Raw genomic sequence first — 22,267 nt, 5'->3', positions numbered from 1 at the left:
GCACTTTTAATCCCTAACGCAAAACGCCCCCTCCCACCACTGACTCTCATCCTCATTGGCTGAGAGTCTTACATTCTAAACTCGAGATCTACCCATGAAATTGAACTTGACCAATAAGTACATAGTTGCCCATATTTGGATGAAATAGGGGAGATGATATCATAGGAGGGGAAGGCAATGTCCTTTGCTCGAACTTCAGAGTCCTTCAGGCCTACTCGAATTCTGAAGTGGATGAAGCCTTACTCGATTTTCACAACTGTCTTGAAAGATCTCACCTCATCTCATTCATTATTATTATTATTCCTCTTCTCTAGAACTTATTGGGGCACATCTTGAAGCCTGGCATTAAGGCACTCTTCTGGCTGTCTCCTACTTGTCTTTCCAGCCTTATATTTGTACTTACTTTTCTTAAAGAACTTCAGTGAACTCCAGCCAAACTGAATTGACTGTACAGTGTTCCCCAAACTCATCAATACATCTCTGCATTTAAATTGATCATCGATGATGCCTGAAATTCCCTCCTTTTCTTTCAAGGTTCAGTTCAAGTGCAACCTCCTCCATTAAGCCTTATAAACTTCCCCCCCCTCTCCAAGTTTTAGTATTCTTTCTCCCTCCAGTTCAATTTATGTTCACTTATGTGTAAAGAACTGAAGTTGTAACTTATGGGGGGGGAATGTGAAGATACAAAAGAAATAGTTTCTGGTCTCAAAATGCTTACATTCTCTTGGAGTGGTGGGAAAGGACCAAAGAAGTTTAACTGGTCTTTGAAGCAAGACAAACTGAGAGACAGGGAAAGGGAAAGAGCTATTACAATCCAAGCTTGGGAGTTCACTTAACTGAATGCAGGAGTTGAGGGTATTAGCTTCAGGAATCGACTAATGGGTTTGGCAGAAAGCAGAATTTGTCATGAGGAATGGTCTGAAATAAGGCTGGAGAAGTAGAAGCTAGATTGTAGAGGGCCTTAAATGCCAGCCTAAGAAGTTTAGATTTTATCCTGAAGGCTTTGGGGAATTACTGAAGGTATTTTAGCATAGAAACAACTTGGTCAGACTGATATCTTAATAAGGCTATTCTGATAGCTTTGGGGATAATGAATAGAAGGGAGAAAAACAAAACTGGGAGACCAATTAAGAGACTGTTAAAGTAGCCAATTTCAGAGATCATATAAGTACTAAGCTTGTAACTGACAAGATAGATTTAAGGAATTCTATAGATTGGAGAGCTGTGTTGGAGGCAGAACCCAAGGTTTGGCAACTGATTAAGATTGAAGGGGAGTGGAAGAGGAAGAAAGGGAAGTCCATGGTTCTGAACCTAGCTAACTAGGTTTTATCTCCAAAGATAAGGGAGGACAGAAAGGTCATTAGTATCCAAAGCCAGAAGCAGAGTTAGAAGTCAGAACAGATCATAGTATCAAAGATGGAGAAAAGCCCTTTGTCTTTAGGAACGAAGAAATCATTGGTAACCTTGAAAAATTGTTTCAGTCAAGTAGTTTGGTGGAAATCCAGATTGTAAGGAATTAAGAAGTGACTGAGTGGTGGGAAAAGGGAGGCAGCAAACATTGATACTTTGTTCAAGAAGTTTGGGAATAAAAGAAAAAGAGAGGAGGAGAGGATGGAGGTCGATAGTTTGAAAGTTTGTCCGGGTGATATCAGGGTGATTTTGTTTGTTTTGCTTTAAGAAGCTTGAACTTCTGAGCATGTTTATAAGCAGGAAAAGAGGCAGAAGCTTGAGAAAAGTTTAAAGATGATAGTGAGAAAGAAGGTGACAGATAAAAGCAAGCTTGAGAAAAGTTTAAAGATGATAGTGAGAAAGAGGGTGACAGATAAAAGCAAGTTCCTTAGGGAACTGGAGAGGATGATATAGAGGAAACTGGTAAAGTGAATTGGTCTCGTCTGGAAGAACTTTTTCTTTAAGAATATAGGATTATAAATGAAGAGTTTGAAGGGATCATCCTCCTAATCAGAGATCATTCAGTCTAATCTCATTTTACAGATAAGAAACTAAAGGTTTGGGAGTTAAAGTGACTTGCCCAAGACTACAACTTGTGTGTGTCAGAATTTGAGTCCAAGTCATCTGAACCAGAGTTAATGATCTTAAGAGAAATAATAGAGAAAAGGAGTTGAGGATGTTCACAGATTTTGAGAGTAGGGAAAAGAGTAGATGTCCTTTCTTAAGAGCCAGTGTGACAATAGTAAGATTGAGTTTGATCTCTATTTGGAATTCTACTTTGCTAATTATAGTATGAACTGGAATAATCACTTGACATACTTAGACCCAAGTTTCTTCATCTGAAAAATGAAGGGGGATTAGAAGATGACCTCTAGAGGCCATGTCAGCTTTAAATAATTCTCTCAGCAGAGTAGAAAGTTAGAAAAGGGATTAGCAAGTGTGGTCTGAGAAGAAGATCCAGGGAAAATATACCTCTCTCTACTTATACTGCCAGAAATAGGGTGTAGATTTTGCTGGACTTTTTTTAGTATTCTTTTTAAGTCTTTGTTGCAAGTGAAGGCTCATGGGATAGAGATATTTAGAAATGAATATAACATAACCAAAGGCATACATTAAAAGGGGAGAGGGAAGTATATGGGCTTGAGAAGAGAAGAAAAAGAAGTTTGGCCAAGCAGTAAATGCTAAGGATCCATTTATAAGGACTTTTTAGTGGCCTCAGAAGTAATGCTGGTCTTCTTCCAGCTGGGGAGTAAAGTGGACAAGGGAGTTGATCATGTGACTCGGGATTGGGGATTAGCTAGAGAAAACTATTATAGAACAACAAAGGAAGAGAGTCAATGGTGAATAGCTGTGTATGTAATTGAGCTGGTCAATTAAAGGGTTAAAATTGGGAAGAGGAAAAAAAGTGAGGCCAGAGGAGTGATATTTTAAGGAATGGAGAAGGGATAGGTTGGGGTAGGGGGGAAATTGAAACCAAAGGCAAAATTAAAGATCTGAAAGGAAAGTTTTAGGGTTGCCCACCCTCCCTATCCTATCTACCATCACTTAAACAACTAGGAACTAATATTTTTCTCTGCAGCTCTATTTGTTTGTATTTAATAGGTACGTGATTTAAAAAAAAAAACCTTAAAGAATTGATGTTGACTGCTCTATTTAAGTATACTTTATAGGATGTTACCAAGGAAAAATTCTACAGATAAAAACTGAAATAGATATGCTTATTTTTTTTTCACTTTCTTTTTTTTTTATACTATAGCTTTTTATTTACCAGATATATGCATGGATAATTTTTCAGCATTGACAATTGCAAAACCTTTTGTTCCAATTTTTCCCCTCCTTCCCTCCACCTCCTCCCCCAGATACATTATTGGTAGACCAATACATGTTAAATATATTAAAGAGATACGCTTATTTTCAACAGAAAATATTGAGCAGAAATGTAAGATCCTTTGTCATGTATATATCTGGAGAAACTGAAAATACTTTAATTTGGGTAGTTCATTTCTGTTAGTATCTAAAATTCTGTATACTGTTGTGATATATAGGTAGTCTGTCCCAAAGTTCTTGAAGTTAAGGAGACTGGGCTTTATTCTCTCCCCCCCAAACACACACACACACACACACACACACACACACACACACACACACACACACACACACACGGTTTAACCCCAGGCTAGTCCCTTCTATGTGCCTCTGACACACTTCTAGACCAAGGCTTTTTAACTTGGGGATTGTGCACCAGTTTTTTTGTTTTTTTGTTTTTTAATATATAATTTGATAACTATTTCATTATAATTTAGCTTCTTTTGAATTCTTGTATTTCATTTTGTGTAACAAAAGAATTCACAAACACTTCACAAGTTACAGAGGTAATAAACTGCTATTTTTAATGACCATCATATTTTATTTCTAATTTCATACTTAAGAAAAACTGCTTATTGACTATGATACCATCTAAAATTCATGCAAATCCCATTTTAATATCCAAAACTCATAAGACAGACTGTTGTAGTTCCAAATTCAGGCACTTCATTGACTGTGTATGCTCTCTTCATTCCCTTCTTTTTTCTTATTTTTGTGGTTCTGGGCCCATGTATTTCAGATTTCTCATTTTCCCATTATGTTCATCCCTGTAACAGAGCCTTCCTCTGTTCTGTTGTAACTGGCAAAAAATTTTTAGTCTCCTCCTACTTGTATAGAAAAGAATGCTAATGAAAAGGTGCCTTCTGGCTTCTAGTCCCTGGTGTCTCAGGTTTAGCCTAATCTCACTATTACTTAGCTTGAGATTTTAGGAAACTCTCAGTCAGCAGTCTGCTTGATTAAGGAAATATTAGGCCTCTAAAGAGCTCAGAATTGAGCCAAAAATTTGCATTCTCAGGCCTTATTTAAGGAGGAAATAGTTGGTAATGCCTAGTCTATATATGTTGAAAGGCAAAGGCTATTTGTCTTTTATCAGCCCACAATCTTCAAATAACTTAATGAACTTTGTGAATAGAATCCAATTTGAAACTAGGGCGCAAAGACTTCAACATACATGGTATTGTCAGTAGTTAGTGTCTGTTGTACTATCCTGTAAAAAAGTGACGTTTTTGAATCATTAAGATATGTGAATGTTTCTTTTCCAAGATTCGTTCATTATTTCTCTTTATCACTTAGGAAATAAGTAGCCCTCCAGAATAGAATTTCCTGAGGCACTAAGAACTTGGGGAGCAGAAGGGAGCAAGACTCTCCAGAATTCTTGAATAATATTTGAATTCATTAGGGATCTATAATTTCTTTTCATATGAAACAGCCATGGAAGCAGCCCTTTTATAGTGACATAGGATTCCGGAATTGCTGTCACTCAAATTTACCCTGTTTTACAAAACTCCTTAATGAGGGAGCTCTCTTCATTGCACTGAACAAAGCTGATTTTGGAAACCAGTGCTCTCTGACGTGAAAAGGATACCTTATATTTTACATTTTCCAAAGATTTTTATACATTTTCTCATTTAATGCTATCCATCATTCCCTTTTTTCATATGAGGAACTTAAGACCAAGGAAATTTTTGATTGTTACGAGGTCCCAAAGCTGTCAAATGGTGGAGCCATGATTAAAATTAAGAGTGTCTAGCTCCTACTTCATTTTTCTTTTACAGGTTTGTGGTTTTTTTAACCACTATCTATAGATATTTAAATTATGCAATAATAGAGCTAAATTTTAGTCTCCTTGGCTTTTAGTTAGGAGAAGGTGATGATAAAGATAAACAAGCCATGATTTTATGCATATATTTTCATTTGTGTTACTGTACTTATTCTGCATTGTGACATAATTTGACTGGACAAAGTTTAGCATCACTTGATTGGTCTCTTTCTCCCTTCCATTCTTCTTGCACACTACTGCCAGACTAATCTTTCAGAAACACGGTTTTATTTTGTTACTTGTAATCACAGAATCCTGTATTTGTCAAAAATCTTACTTAATTTAGGCTAACCCAGTACTAAAACATTCTATGACAAGGGGCCTTCTAACCTCTTTGCAGATCTCCAGGGACAAGGGAACTCCTTTCACAAATCTGTCCATTTCATTTTTTGAAAAACTTTAATTGTTAAGAAGAGTTGGCCCATTCACAAATGTGTAACCTTCCAAATAAATTCATCCTATTTATTAGTTCTGCCCTCCTAGGCCAGATAAGACAAAGTTAATCCCACACTTCCCCATGATCAGAAACTCATTCTCCACTGCCTACAGAATCAACTTCACTTTCTTTCCTCATCCTGATAATCAAGACCCTGCTTATTTTGTACTTTACCCACCCTGCTCCCATATTTACCAGCACAAATGTAAGTCAGCCAGTTTTATCTCTTCACTATTTTCTGAATATATAAAATATAAATTATATATATATAATATAATAAATAAATAATATAATTTACATTATTTTAAGACTTTAAAGTACTTTCCCTATAGAAAATGGGTAAGATTGATGAAACAGAGACCATTGTCCTCATTTTACAGATGATAAAACTTGAGGATGGTCAGAGAGAGGAAGTCCCTTTTCTATGAACAACAGAGTATGTTAATAAAAGCTGGGACCTGAGCCCAGATCTTCTAACTTTAAGATTGGTGCTCTCTCTCTGCTCTCTTGAACTTCTTTTTCCATTTATTTTCCTTATAGAATATTTCTCCTTACTCTTTTCCACCGAATTCCATCTTATAAGACTCAGCTGAAGCAACATTTTTTCCCTTACCATGGCAGCTCAGTGATCTTTTCCTCAACACTTGAGCTGCTTGTTCAAGTTCCAGGTTGGCCTTTTTAAATGTCTGTATACTGCATGTGAAAGTTAACATTTCTTGAATGTCTTTTTTTTCCACAGTATATATGCATGAGTAATTTTTTTTATAATATTATCCCTTGTATTCATTTTTCCAAATTATCCCCCCCTCCCTTCACTCTCTCCCTCCGATGACAGGCAATCCCATACATTTTACATGTGTTACAATATAATCTAGATACAATATATGTGTGTAAATCCCATTTTCTTGTTGCACATTAAGTATTAGATTCCAAAAGTATAAGTAACCTGGGTAGATAGACAGTAGTGCTAACAATTTATATTCACTTCCCAGTATTCCTTCTCTGGGTGTAGTTATTTCTTTCCATCATTGATCAACTGGAAGTGAGTTGGATCTTCTTTATGTTGAAGATATCCACTTCCATCAGAATACATCTTCATACAGCGATCTTCTGGTTCTGCTCATTTCACTCAGCATCAGTTGATGTAAGTCTCTCCAAGCCTCTCTGTATTCATCCTGTTGGTCATTTCTTACAGAACAATAATATTCCATAACCTTCATATACCATAATTTACCCAATCATTCTCCAATTGATGGACATCCATTCATCTTCCAGTTTCTAGTTTGCTAAAGAAATATTGCAAAAGCATCATTTTTTTTTTTGCCAAATTATTAATCCGTTAATAAAAACAATTGGAAAATGGTTTATAAAATGGAAGTTGTTCCAAGTATTCTGGTCATAAGTGTGAATATTGAAAGTCCTTCATATGCCACCAATTGATTAGCTACTAAATATAATAGAATTGCATGTGGTAAAATATTCTTTGAAATGCTGTATAAGATGAACAATTCCCTGATTCAGCTTATCCTAATTATGTACATGTTAGTGAGGTGTACTGCTGTGTTTATTTTGAAATGGGAATGATGCCATCCAATGGTCCTGGTGTGTGTATATCAGAAATATTATCTAACAGTAAAATGGTGATCCTGAATTTTTTCCCATGAATTTGCTGAGTTTTCTTCTTTCTATAGATATTGTTTCATTTATTTAAAATTTGGCAAAGCTTTGGTTACAAATATTACACTTTGACAATTTTCTATCCCATTTGGGGGGTGGAGAGCTTTCACCATATGTTAAAAGCTGGAACAACTACTTAAAATCAATATGTTTGCTTTGAAGAGTAGCTTGAACTTAATAACAGGAAAGGAATGCATCTATACAAATATATAAAGTAAATTCAAACATATGCTGTCAAAATCTGGAAAAACAAAGTTGAAATGCTTTATCAGCAAACATTTTTAAGCACCCACTGTGTTCAAGGCAGTGCGCTCAGAATTATTGTATCTGAATGTGCTCTAGGGCTTATTCTTTTTTAAATAAGTTATAATTGATATTTTCTATTTCTTATATTACCATAGTCTCCCAGGTACTCTTCCCCCATTCCCCTATCCCTCGAGCATTTCATATAACAAATAGTATTTTTTAAGAGGGAAAAAATTTTTTTTGATCTTTCAATTTACATTGTTGTAATTACTGTGTGTATTGTTTTCTTTATTCCACTTAACTTCACTGTACATATACATCTTCTTACAGATCTATCCAGGCTTCTTTATATTCATCATACACATATTCTATTGCATTCATATACCACAATTTGTTTAGCTTAGCCATTCCCCAGTTGATGACCAGTTGATGTTCTTTGCTGTTACCCCCCCCCCCAAAAAAAAAAGGTTACTATAAATATTTTGGAGAATATGAGGGCTTTTTCCTTATTATTAATCCAGGGCTTATTTTAATTGAAAGAATCCATTAGCTTAAAGAAGGGATCCACTTGCTTTGCTGTAGCTCCATCCATCAAGCCTTAACATTCAATTGAATTTATTACTTATTATCATAGAATCTGAGCTTTAGGGGACATAAGGGATCACTTTACAGGTGAAGAAACTGAGGCCTGAAAGAGTATGTTACATCTAAGTGACAAAATTAACACTCCAGAGCCAGAACTCTTTTCAGTTTACTTTTCATTGACAAATATGGCATGTACTATATAAATATAAAACATTATACTATATAAAGCATAAAAAATTAAGACATTCAAGATGAAAGAAAACTACCCAAGTGATTATTTGAGTAATTGAAACCATATCCCTAAATTTATGCTATTACTGATTAACATTTCAAAAGAGAATTATGATCTTAAACATGTTAATATCATCACTCTTATATGAACCTTCTTTGCTGTGTATGCATAGCATGTATAAAATTTGCTGTTAAACTGTTTTCTTTACACCTTGCAGTTGGTACATTTTTTTTTTATTTTTGTGAAATTTCCATAGATTTCATTTCTTTGAAATTCTTCAAATTCATTGTTTCTGTTGTTGTTTCATCACATTCATAGAGTTTCCTCATTCTTTGTTGATGACTATTGACTTTTATTTCCTGTCTTCTACTGTTAGAATTGAGGATTGAATAGGGTAACACCAGCCTGTAATTCCTGCTACTAGAAGACTGAAGTTGGTAGATCACTTGAGTTTAGGGTATCCATACTTAGTCCAGGGCCAAAATTGTGATCCTTTAAGAGGTTGGCTCACCAGTCTACTTAAGAAGCAAACTGTCATACTCTGTCATTCAGGTAATACTTACTAAGCATCTGCTTTGTGCCAGATACTGTGCTGAGGATTCAGAGAGACAAAAAAATTGGTCTCTGTTGTAAAGGAATTCACATCAAGGGAGACATAGTATGCATGAACAAGTTCTGTACAGGATAAATTGACGGTCTTAGAGAAAAGTTTCTAATGTTAAGAACTAAGAAACTTCTTGTAGAAGGTAGGACTTTAGATCAGATTTAAAGAAAGCTAAAAATGAGAGTTGAGGAGGAATAGCTTTCCAAGTATGATAGGTGGTAGGCAGTGAAAATGCCCAAAGCCTGGAGATGGAATGTCTTGTGAAAAGAACAAAAAGAACGTCAGTGTGATTGGTTCACAGAACATGTAGAGTAGAATGAGAATAAGAATGAAAAGATAGGAAGGGGGAGAGTTTCATGAAAGGTTTTAAAAGTCAAACAGAATTTTTTTTTTTAAATCCTGGAATTATAGGGAATCTCTGGAGTTTATTGAATGGACTGATATTATCAGACCTATACTTTAGGAGGGTCACTTTGACATCTGAATAAAGGATGGATTTGAATTGGGAGAGACTGAGCCAGAGAGACTCACCAGCAGACTTAAAGCTGTAGTTTAGGAGTGAGATGATGTAGCCTGCACCAGGGTAGTGATAGTATCAAGAGGAAAGGGGAATTGAGAAGGCATGCAGTATATATGCAAGAAATGTTATTAATGTAGAAATAACAGAACTTGACAACTTAGTAGATGTGTGAGTGAATGAGAATTTGATGAATCAAGGATGACAATGTAGGTTGTAAGCCTAAGTGTTGGAAAGATGGTGGTGCCCTTGACAGTATTAGGGAAGTCCAGCAGAGGGGAGGTTTTAGGAGAAAGATGAGTGCACATTTGTACCTTTGGCCACATCCCAATAATAACTTTCTCAGCAGACTGACTAAAAAAGTTGAAGATAACTGATAAACCTCAAACCTTTTGGTGAATTAGGGGGACGTCTACTCTAAGCACATGAAGACTTCTGGTAGAATGAAAATAATTTGTTTCAACAACCATGAAGGTGACTGAAGCAGGTGCTATGGAAGACTTAGAACTTCATCAGACATCAAAGATAACAAGATCACCCATTGCATGCATCCCCGACCATCATCAGTCCTCTTGATATTTGTCTTGCCACTGGACTATGATGATTCTGGGGGAGAGAGTGAAGATGACATGATATCATTAGTCTCTTTTAAAAATGAAGGGCAGACAACAAGTTACTCTTTTATACTGGACTAAATTTTACTTAATCCCCTTTAAAAAAAAAAATAAAGCCCAACCTGGTTACTGCTATTTTGGCCTTAACCAAGTCAATGAATACTGTTGAGCACTGTTGTATATAGTGTATTCTGATGGGTGTTTAACTTTCAATCTTTTTCTTACACAAATTTATTATTTCTCTCACATTTTACATTAAGTAGAACATTTGTATTCACAAATTTCAAAGTTTAATTGGGTTGCTTAGTGAACTGAAGTATGGCCATTCTGGTATTATGAGTTATAAGAGGGATATGTGTCTGAAGATTTTACGATTGATAATTAGGGTTGATTTAAGAAATAACTTCTTTTCTTCTATGAAATAAGCTATTTTGAGTTATTAGTTTCTAAAATTAGAGAACTTGAGGCAAGAAATGGGTTCATTGTAGACATGTTTGAGACTTTGTAAATACAACTCTCATTAAAGTGGCCCAAGCACTGACATTTAAGATGATCTCTGACACCGAAAAATTATCATTAGTATTGCCTTGGAATTCCATTTGTTTTATCCTTGTTGTGTTGAAGGGAAACTTGGAATGGAGAAAAAGTACATTGCAAAAAGATAAGGAAAGAAACATAACAAATCCAATACAAAGCAAACAATTGAAAAAGGAAGAATGAGTAGCTTTAATTGCTCCTAATGGGAGAATTTTAAAAATCAGATGAAAAGAAGATGAAATAGAGGAGCAGCTATGCTTAAGTGTAAATAATTTCTGTATTAGCCACAGGAAGATAAAATAAGGTAGTGTCTCTAAAGGGAAGATACAAGATTAAAGGTGCTTTAATGAATATAAGATGAATACTGCATTTAAATTCATTTCAACTTGGATCATAAGTCTGTTTAGGAAAGGAAATACAATGAATAAATTTTAGCACTCCCAAGTAGCTTTTGTAGAAACTATTTTCTCTATTAGTAGTAGAATAAAGAAATTTGTAGCTACACTTCTGTGGATAGTTGAGAATATATTATTATGGATAGATAATAAAAGTGATTTTAGTACTTTTTCTACATGTATGAGTGAGGTGAGTGAATTATCAGTAAGGAATTAATCTTTAGAATATAGATGTCTTTTAAAGGGTATAAGGATTTAGAGCAGAGATTCTTAACTTTATTAGTGATTTGAACTCCTTTTTACAGTCTTAGTGAAACCTATGGATCATTTTTTCAGAATAATGTTTTTAAATGGAAAAAAATATGTATTCATAGAATTACCAGTGGGATCAATTATATTGACATATAGCTATCAAAATAGTTTTGTTTTTTTTCCCCTGAGGCTGGGGTTAAATGACTTGCCCGGGGTCACACAGCTAGGAAGTGTTAAGTGTCTGAGACCGTATTTGAACTCGGGTTCTCCTGAATTCAAGGCTGGTGCTCTATCCACTGTGCCACTTAGCTGCCCCTATCAAAATCTTTTAAAAATACATTCCTGACCCCAACTTAAGAACTGGTAGTTTAGAGAAAATGGATAAGATATGTAAATACAACAGAATATGAAACTTTAGAGGGCCTTGATAAGATATTTCCTATTAAATTAGTAGGAAAGAGATTCTCCTTTATAATACTGTGTGAATATTGAGATTTGTCTCTGGAGATTAATCTCTTAAACAGATGTGTTTTAATAAAGTCACGTATAGTTGAGGAAAGCCTTGTTTGAGTTTCAAAATGAAGGTTCAAATTCCAGTTTCCACAATCTGACTGTTTTTCCAGCTTTCTCACACTTTGTTGTTGTTCAGTTGTTTTCATTTGTGTTTCACTCTTCGTAACCTCATTTGGGGTTTTTCTGACAGAGATATTGGAAGGGTTTGTCATTCTTTCTCCAGCTCATTTTACAGCTAAGGAGCTCAATAGGAATAATGACTTAGTTAGGGTCACACAGCTAATGTGACTGAGGCTAGATTTGAACTTTGGTTTTCCTTATTCTAGTCCCAGTGTTCTATCCACTGCACCACCTAGCTGCCCCTTTATCACACCTCCTCTCTCTATATACACCTTGTGTTCCAGCCAAAATCTAAAATGGATATAGAAATACCTAATAGTGATAATAATAAATAAATAGTAAGTTAGATGTCTTAAATATACACTGTAACTATATTCTATAATAGACAATTTTAGAATACGGAATAGTAGGGAAGACCTAGGAAACAGAAGATTACTTTTGATTATATCACAGTATACCTCAAGCAGAAGGCTTTACTTGAAAGTCTTTTGCACCTTCTTCACAGACAGGAGAAGAGCTTTGAAATCTTTTGGGATAATCTGAATTTAGATTGGTCTGTTGGCAGCTGAGTATTTTACATTTCTTCAGAGAATGAAGTTAGCAACTTCAGATGCCAAGATCTAGAGACTAATTTAATTCAATTTGTTTGGTGGCACTTATTGTTTGTGGTGATGGTATTTGGATCTAAGACATAATGACTCTACTTAGAGCAAACTGACATAAAATTAAGAGGTGTTATGTCAGCCCTTTTTAAAAAAAAATGTTTGTGAGTGAAAAATACTCCCATAAGCAATAAACATATTAAATACTTGATAGACTACTTCAGGTACTTCTATCTGGTTACTTGGATGATTCTCTGAATATTTATTCCTACTGCAGGGAAATATATAGTAAGCAGAGAATAAAGGACCAACCAGCTCAAACTTGGGCAATTAAAAAAGGACAAATAATAGTTCAAAATCTTGGGAAGTGTTATACAAAGTGCTTTAAGTGCCTTTTTTCATTTCATCTTCAGAAATAGCATGAATATTATCTGCATTTTACAGATGAGGACATTGAGAGGTGACATGAGTTGCCCATGGTTACACAAATGTAACTACCACATCTAGAGTAATACCTTAGAACCAAATTTGTTACATGAGGAAGTAGATATGCACTTAAGAAAAAGTTGAAAAGATACTGACCAAATATATATAGGAGAATTGATAATTTTGAAAGCGCACTCATTTCCAGCATATTTGAAGGGGAGATTTGATATTATAACCAAAAGAGACTTGTCAAGAAGACATTAAAAACTTCTGATACAAGAAGATCTTTCATAGCAAGCATATGCATGATTTTTCATAAGTAACCTCCTAGAGTAGACTAACTTCAGTGACAGGAATGACTAGATATCATTGTCTTCAGTGGTTTAAAAAAAAAAAAAACAACAACTCAATTTTGTTTATATTTTCCCCTACAGTTTCATCTGTAAATGTTTTTTGGGATGACCTGTCTTAAATGGGTCTCAACACTTACCTTTCTGGTCTTCTTTGACACTACTTTTAATCTTACATTATGTTCCTCTTAAATTCTGTGAATGAGTTTGTATTCTGTCTCAGAATTGTCCTTGTCTGTCAAAACGTTTTCACGTGATGAAGATAGAAATTTTTGTGAGCCCTTTTTGTTGTCTTCTGGTGATCTAATAACTAATTTCTTTGTTAAATTTCTGTGGGAAATGGTGATTATTATAATCAATATTTTTCTATGCCCATTTTTTAGTTTGTTGAAGTTAGGCTTGAGCATTTATGCTAGTGTCTTGTCTTTATCCTTTTTCTGGTTTTATTGTTTTGACCTTTGCTCTAATTATTCAGCCATTTGACCAAACTTGAACAGGTAATTCAGAAATTACTTCCATATTGGTAACCAGCCCTTTTCCTGTGTAACAGTATTTCTTTTATTTTTTTATTTATATATATATATATATATATATATATATATATATATATATATATATATATCATTCAGTATTTGTATGTCCAATTCTTTACTATTTCATTCTTAAATTATTTCTTATATATGATGTGCTGCTTCTGAACCTTGGCTATCACTATTCAAACCTTGTTCCTCATTTCTTACTCCCATTCCATTTCAGATCTATTCACCCCGTCACTGTGCTTTTTAGAAGATTTTATGCAATCTATCTTGAAGCACTTTCTTGAGTTCTGGCTCTCTTCTGCTGTCACAGCATCCTTGCCTTTCTTTTCCAATACTATTCGTGCTTTCTTTTATATTTTCCAACTTGCTGATTATAGTGGGAATGTACAAATATTTCTTCCTTCCTATTACTACTTTCAGACCCTGACTTAGCCACTATTACTCTATAGTAATTTCTTTTACTTTGAGATTCATTCAGTTCATATTAATCACCTAATCAGGAGCCTACTAGCTGTTATCTCCTGAACTCCTTGCTTTCCCAAGGAGTTCAATGCCTGGCTCACGGTTTTTTTCCTCCTCAATTCCTATCCTCACAGTAGGACATTTCAATATGCCTATTGAAACTACTTAAAACACTTAACTTTCCATTTTCTACATTACATGACCTCCTCTATCTCAGCTACTCCCAGATATAGTTAATGCCTGTGATGTGACCGTTAAACAAAAGTGTCTCACTTCCATGTTTATAAATCCCAAAATTCCTTTTTCTGACTATAATCTTTGAATGCTAAATCTTTCCCGTGATATTATGGCCTCCAGTCCTGTTGCTGTTCGAGGTTGTTACCAAGTACCTCCATTGTTCAATTCTTCCATAGACCATTATCCCCATATGAGCTGTGTCTTCCTTATCTCAATCCCTTGGTGAACCAGTACAACTCTACGTTTTCCTCTATTCTTGAATTTATGCTCTGTCACTGATGCTGCCTTGTTGGTACTTAAGTCTGGATTACTTTCACTATCTTCTGCTGAATATAGTTTGAGAAAATTGAAATTGTGCTGGCTGGTTCCACTACAAATCTGTTTATATATTCTTAAGTGGACTTGCATTGATTGCATTGCTGCAATCATTATGACTCCCTAATCAATTGGTTTTCCTCTTACTCACAATGGCCTTTCCAAACCTTTTCATCTCTCTTCAAAACCACCTCTGGCTTCCCCTTCTCCTTGGATTTTCATGGCCCTCTCCACCTGTCCTGATCTATATCTGGCTTGGACCCACATGACTCCAGAGGAGAAGGTAAGGCTGGTGATCTTGCACAGTCCTCCCTCACTTAAATCCAATGCACTTGCATGTCATGGCATCAGTTCCCTGATATCAGCTTGTCTTTAAAAATAAAGGACGTCTATGAGTAAGCCCCTTTGACCCCAGGATCAAGGATTAAGCGACAGAGTTTCCTTTTCCTTCCCTTTTTTCCCTTCCTCCTGTCCCAAGTTTCTCTCCACTCTACTGCCAAAGTGGTCTTCCTAAACCATGGATCTGACCATGTCACTACCCTAATCAGTGAACTCCAAATGAGAAATTCTCTGCTTGGCTTTTAAAACAATCTGTGCCTTCTTACCTTTCCAATCTTTTTATACTTTCCTCTCCTTTTTGTGCTCTGAATCCACGACATGGGCCTTCTTGCTATTCTTTGCTCAACATATTCAATTTCTGAACTTTGTGTTTTTTCATTGGCTGTTCCTTGTTGTGTTTTGTGAGAATACACTTTGGAACAAGTTCTCCATTCCACTTCCAAATGTAATGGTTGGTTTAGTACATTTATCCCCAAAGTTATGGAAAACAAATTAATAGTGATCATGCTTGTCATTTTAAACTTTTGCATATTTATTGTTATTATTATTATTTGGATTACTAATAAAGTTGAGAAAAGTCCTTTTATTTCATTAGCTTATTAATACCATTAACTGTAATGTTGGCCTCTGTCACTCCTTTCCCATCCCCACCCTCCAAGCTGAGGCAGTTTTTATTAGTGTCTTTATCCTAGTGCCTATAGTGCAAAGCTCTTGGTACTTAGGCCCTTAATGCTTCAGTGATGAGCTTCCCCTCTGAAGTGTGAATTAGGTGATTGTCATGTACTCAACAGATGATGGATCTCTCTCCAGATTTTGACATGGTCCATGAACCCAAATACCTCCCCTGGTACATAACCTGCAAAAGCTTCTACACTGGTGTCGTTGTTTTTGAGAGACCAGGCCTGTAACTTTTGGGTTAGGATGAGGCACTAAAGCAGCATTTTCACAAAATTGCCACTACTGGGACATGGAGGGTGGGAGGGGGTCAGGCTGGGATACTCCTTAGTGGTAGAAATAAAGTAGTGAAAGAGCCATATATCTTTGTCAGTTATAAACTTTTTATTTTCTTTTTGTTATTTAAACTACTTACCACTTAAAAATAAAAATGTAGGAGTTATTATCTGAAAATTCTGTCTATTTTTCTGTTTTCTTGGTGTTGGCAAGAAAAAAACTGTCCTTCTGTAGTCCTAGAATCATCAACAGTCAGTTTAAGATTGAGGAATGGTAAAGGCCTGAGTCCTATTGGGAGTTGTATGAGTTCCTACGTGCCACATTGTGTGGTATGGCAAACTCAATTCAAAAATACTCAGAGATATCTCAAAGTGAAGAATGGAAATTTTATTAGGATCTTTAGAGAAATAGTCTACTCACTAGACTCCAGTGAGGGGAGGCCGTGGTCACAGAAATTAAAGGCAGTTATACAGTCATAACTCACAAGAATCCATGACCCCTTCCTCTCCCCTTATCTGGTTAATTTTCACTGCCTGTTTAAATGGAAATAGCACAGGTTTGTTAAATTCTAGCCAAGCCTGCATAGTTGGCTTATTGCAGATATATCTACCTGAATTTTTGGTGGTCAGTTTCATAAGTTGACAAATGTAAGTAATGTATCAAGCTAGAATAACCCAGGAGACCTCAATCAACAAAAAGAGATTAGCCAGTTTATAGACCTTTGGAATATCTCCAGGCCATTAAATAGTCAGATTCTTTAAGCAGTAATCTCTTAAATGTTCTCTCTTAGAAGGTCTTTGTTCTTCCCAGAGCCTGAAGATTTACAGACCTTTGGGTCTGGAATTATCAAGTGATTATTCTGAGAAGTCCTCAGTTTCCCATTTTACTCAATACCCATCCATAGTCAAATATGACAATAAATTTATAATTCTAAAGTGTTTTTAGATTCTTTTATGAGTTGTACCCTTTCTCAGAAAGGTAATTGTATTTTTAACATGAAAAAAAATTAGATATTTTGTGTCTGTTCCCACGTGTGTTTTAGAGAGACTGAAAATCTATGTATACACAATTATGATAGAGTATGGTAATATAGCATGATTATAGAGAAGAGATGTGGTACAGCATGTTAGGGTACAGAGAATTTCAACAGAATACTCCAAGAAACCTGGAGGAGAAAGAATACTTTCATCTGAATGTGATTAAAGAAAGCTTAAATCTTTGATGATATAACATCTCTGACTTGAGCCTTAAAGGAAGAATAGAATTTTTAACAGAAATAAATGAAGGGAGAAAATGAAATTGGTACACTGTTTTGTCAATGAAGTTGTAAACTAATTCAGCCAGTCTGACGATCAATTTGGAACTATACCCAAAGGACAATCGAACTGTGCATATCCAGGTCTGTATCCAATAAAAAGGGAAAAAAATATTTACAGATGCAAAAAATATTTATAACAGCTCTTTTTGTGCTGACAAACTAATGAAAATTGAGGGGATGCCCATCATTTCGGAAATAGCTGAACAAATAGTAGTATATTGATGTAATGGAATACTATAGAACAAAAAAATAATAATAATAACCAGGCAGATTTCAGAAAAACCTGGAAATACACGTATGACGCAATGCAAAGAGAAATCAGTAGAATCAGGAAAACATTGTACACAGTAATTTTGTGTGATGATCAACTATAGATGTTCTAGCTCTTTTCAGCAATATAATGATCCAAAACAATTAGAAAGTACTCATGCTGGAAAATGCTATCTGCATTCAGATAAAAAAATTGATGAACTCAATACAAATCAAAACATACTATTTTAATTAATTTGTGTGTGCGTTTTCTTTATTGTCTGTTTCTTTTATAACTAATATGGGGATGTCTTTTACATGATTGCATGTATATAACCTATATCAAATTGCTTGCCATTTTAGAAAGGGAGAAAAATTTGTAGCACAAAATGTTGTAAAAATGAATGCCAAAAAATGTCTTTTACGTATCATTGGAAAAAAGAAAATACTATCATTAAGATCAGTTTAAAAAAAGGAAAAGGAAAAAAGTAAGAAAATACATTCCAGATATGAGAAAAGTTTGTGAAAGTGAACAGATTAAGATAAACTACTTTCCTGAAAAGGCACATTTTGAACAAGATAACCTTTAAGATTCCTTCCAAGCAATTAAATTACTTGGTCCTGATTGATGGAGATTTATCTAATGTGAATGTCTTGTTTCATAAAATTTATTTCAGTCATTTTTGCTTATGGTGTACTACTATATGTAACTTTTTTAGGTACCATATGAAACACTGAACAAGCGATTTCGAGCTGCACAGAAAAATATTGACCGAGAGACCAGTCACGTCACCATGGTAGTTGCAGAATTAGAAAAAACATTGAGCAGTTGTCCTGCTGTTGATTCAGTTGTTAGTCTCCTTGACGGAGTAGTTGAAAAACTAAGTGTCTTGAAGAGAAAGGTAAGTGCTATTTTTTTGTAGAATATTTTCATGCGACATACTTTATAACAAACCCTTTTCTCCCAAAAAACCAAAATTTGCTGATTTTTTAAATTAAGTTTTCCCCCAAAAGATTGAATTTATAAAAACACACTGAAAAATAAACCTGTTGTTTGAGTTTTTAGATAAGGTATAATTGGCAGTAGGGATAGAACCACATTGTAATTTTTTTTTATTTTTTTTTGGTTTGCAAGATGAAATGATGGACAAGTGGCACCTTCTATTATGTAGTCTTGAATCTAACGGTTAAAAAAAAAAATTTCCATTCCAAAGAATTCATATAGATGAATTTTATTATAAACACATTTTAAAAGCATGTATTAGTCTGCTGAAATGACTAACATATCCATACATGTACATGCAGTTGGTAGGTCAGGACTATCGAGATAGAAGAACCTGGTGGATCTCAGCATATTTTATCATTTAAAATTGTAGCTTTAAAAGGATAATTTTTTGTTGTTTTCTTTTTGTCTAGGATGTGGTAGTTTTAGAGGATGCCAAATATGGCATGAAGAGACTAGGTTTTCAAAATCAGTGCTTGAATCCCGGTACTATGACCATAATAGATCTAATGCTCTTGCCACCAGGTTTCTCCTAACAAAAGAAGCAAAGTATTTCATAAATTAATAGAAATATTAAAATTTTTTAATATTTTGCTTTGTTCCTGATGAACAGCATAACAGTAATAATGTTAGGGAATTTTTGAAGCTGCATAGGAATTAATTCATTCAAGATATATTTCCACATTAGACCCATGTATATGGAATTGATGGTAAAGAGGTGGTAAAGAATGAAGTGGAAGAAAAGATTGGTTGTTTCTTAGAGTTTGGGCTTTTTTTTTTTTTTAATTAAGATATTTATTAGAGGTAAGATAATTAACTATGTAAACTATCCATTTTGCATTCAAAAAAGATGATAAAGATTTCTTTTTGATCAACACACAAAACATGATTTTTCTGTTCTATTTTTTTTTTTTTTTTTTTTTTGTATGTGTATGTTTAAATTAAAAGTGTAGCTAGAAACAATTAGATTTGATCAGAATTCAAAGTAATCATTATTTAATGCAAAATAGGAGCAGCAAGGTGGGCCATAGGACTTTAGGCCTAGAGTCAGGAAGACTCAACCTCCTACCTGAACTCAGATACTTGTTAACTGTGTAATAATCTTGGGAAAGTTATTTAAGTCTGTTTGCCTCAGTTCCTACATTTGAAAAACAAATCTTAGTTGTGTTTCATTTTATAAGGTGTGTTAAATGCATACCAAGATATGAAATGAGTATGTATTAATGAATAGTACAATAGCAGGTTAACCAACAGGTTTATAGAGTGTTCTATGACATTTTGCCTGATGGAATTTTGCCAGTGATTTGAGTGTTAACCATTTGAAGTGAAACTGGTCAGACAGGATTCTTCAAGTTTGAAAGTAGGGTCTGGAATAATCTTTCAGGGTTCATAGTTTTATTAGTTGTTTTTTCACTTAAATGATTTTTTTTAAATAACACTTTACTAACCATACAGATCTGTGTTCCATTTACTTCAATAAAATATAATGCTTTTATATAGTCTTCATACAGTTCCAGAGTTGAAGTTGATAAAATGAGAGCTGGAAGTCCATACAGAGTGAGCAGTGAATGTCAGTGCTGGGCTTTGAATTGGGCTCATCTAACTCTTAAGTACATCACACTTGCACCATGATTCAGCAAAAGAAACCTAATAAAAAAGTAAAATCTTTCCATAAAACTTTCCGTGGTATCTACCAAAGATAAAATTGATTGAAAGAGAAGAATCTGAGATATTTGATTCAAAGCTTCTCCCTATGATTCTGAAGAGTTTTACAGTTGACAAAAAACCTGAAGCCTCTTCTGGGTAGGAGGGCATGAGTCCTCCATTCCTGGATGCAGCTTGCCTCCTGGCTAGAAAAGCCAAGAAGAATGAGTGTCATGTAACCATGGGAAAGAAGAAAGCCCAGCCCTCTGACTGTGAGCACTGGGGGCCACAGAACCCCGTTACCTCAGCACTTTTCACAAGGACTCAGGGAAGGCACTTGTCCCCATTGTGTCAATAAGAAATTACCTCCGAAGGCTGTGCCTGCTGGTCTGCTGCACTTTGTGTAGAGAAGCTCTCAAAAGGCTACTGCTGCAGCATTTGTACACAGAACTATTGTTGTTCATTTCCAGAAATTGTTATCTAATTCATTTTGTAGTAACTGATAAGTTTAAGATGGATAGAACTGAAAATCATATCAGAGCTTTATTTATGCTCTAGGACAGGGGTTCTCAAACCCATGGGCCAGGTGCAGCCGGCTGAGGACGTTTATGCTGCCGTCTGGGTTATGGCAAATGGGCTGAGAGGCAGAGACAGGGTGTGAGTTTTTGTTTTTACTTTAGTCCGGCCCTCCAACAATCTGCGGGACAGTGAACTGGCCCCTACTTAAAAAGTTTGAGGGCCACTACTCTAGGATATTCTCATTGATAGGGTCCTATTTCCATTCATCTAAGGAAAGACCAGTTTTTGCAAAAAATCTACTTTCAACCTGTCTGCTTATACTAATATTATTTCAGTCATCAACAATCCCTTGAATCCTTGCTTTTGAAGTCTTAGCAGTTTCTTCCTTTGTCCCTTCTGAAGGCTACTTCTGATGGCTGGACAACAGTGCAAAATGCTTTCCTTACTAGGGAGGACTTATAAGTATTTGATCCTCAGTTATCTTTCTTTACATAAATAGTTTTCTCAAAGTTCAGAAGAAATATCCTATATAATATTTGTTTTATTTCATTTTATAAAAATATTGTTCTTGTTGAAAAGGAATGGTGTGCTAAATAAGGATTTGTGATAAAGTAATCTTGTAAGAATTGCTGAATTTACAATTTAATTGACAAACCCCAGGTCTAAAATTTATAAAGTAAGTTATTTAAGCTATTTAAAATAAGCTATGATTCTAGCTTATCTAGAATTGTATAGTTTTCACAAAATAATGTTATGTTTATTATCAGACTTTTTTTTCTTTTTTAAAATTTATTTATTTTCAAAGCATATGCATGGGTAATTTTTCCAACATTGACCCTTGCAAAACCTTTTGTTCCAAATTTTCTCCTCTTTCCCCCCACCTCCTCCCCTATCTGACAGATAGTCTAATACATGTTAAATATGTTGAAATACATGTTAAATCCAATGTAAGTATACATATTTATACAGTAATCTTAACTGCACAAGATGAAAAATTGAGAAAGAAAACAAAATGCAAGCAAATAACAACAGAGAGTGAGAATGCTATATTGTGTTCCACACTCTGTTCCCATGATATCAGATTTATTTTCTATGCTCAATCTAATGCAGAATTAAGTTTAGAGATTTTAGAGAAAGTGAATAATCCAGATCAGTAACTCTCCAGTTAGAGCTACTGCTACAGAAAATATGTCCTAAGTTGGAGAGTAGATGAGTAATGTAATGACAGTGTATCTCCTAAACAGTTACTCATTCTTTTTTCCCCTTTAAAATAATGTATGATGGAAGCAGACATATTCTGTTTTTGTTTAATTGTTGGGTTTTTGTTTTTTTTTTTCTTGACGGGAGAACTATATTTGGAGTTATAAATTGTCCCCATGTAAAACTATTAAACTTGATTATTGTTATTTATTATATATTTTGAGCTTGCTATTTAAACTCTAAATCTTAAT

At 34.7% G+C, this 22,267-nt stretch overlaps 1 protein-coding gene across 4 annotated transcripts in view; it reads left to right on the top strand.

Annotated features, from left to right (window-relative positions):
- The window catches only part of MAEA (macrophage erythroblast attacher, E3 ubiquitin ligase), a 134,865-nt gene that overhangs the window by 9,333 nt on the left and 103,265 nt on the right, over positions 1–22,267 (top strand). For all 4 annotated transcript variants that reach the window (XM_074272676.1, XM_074272675.1, XM_074272678.1 and 1 more), the window contains exon 2: positions 18,370–18,552. In XM_074272676.1, the coding sequence (XP_074128777.1) occupies positions 18,370–18,552 (183 nt within the window). The remainder of the gene's footprint in view (positions 1–18,369; positions 18,553–22,267) is intronic.

The sequence above is a fragment of the Sminthopsis crassicaudata genome, chromosome 6 (assembly GCF_048593235.1).
Source record: "Sminthopsis crassicaudata isolate SCR6 chromosome 6, ASM4859323v1, whole genome shotgun sequence".
In the NCBI taxonomy this organism is placed as follows: Eukaryota; Metazoa; Chordata; class Mammalia; order Dasyuromorphia; family Dasyuridae; genus Sminthopsis; species Sminthopsis crassicaudata.
Note: the sequence above shows the minus strand (reverse complement) of the source record. Positions and strands in the feature narration are given on the sequence as shown.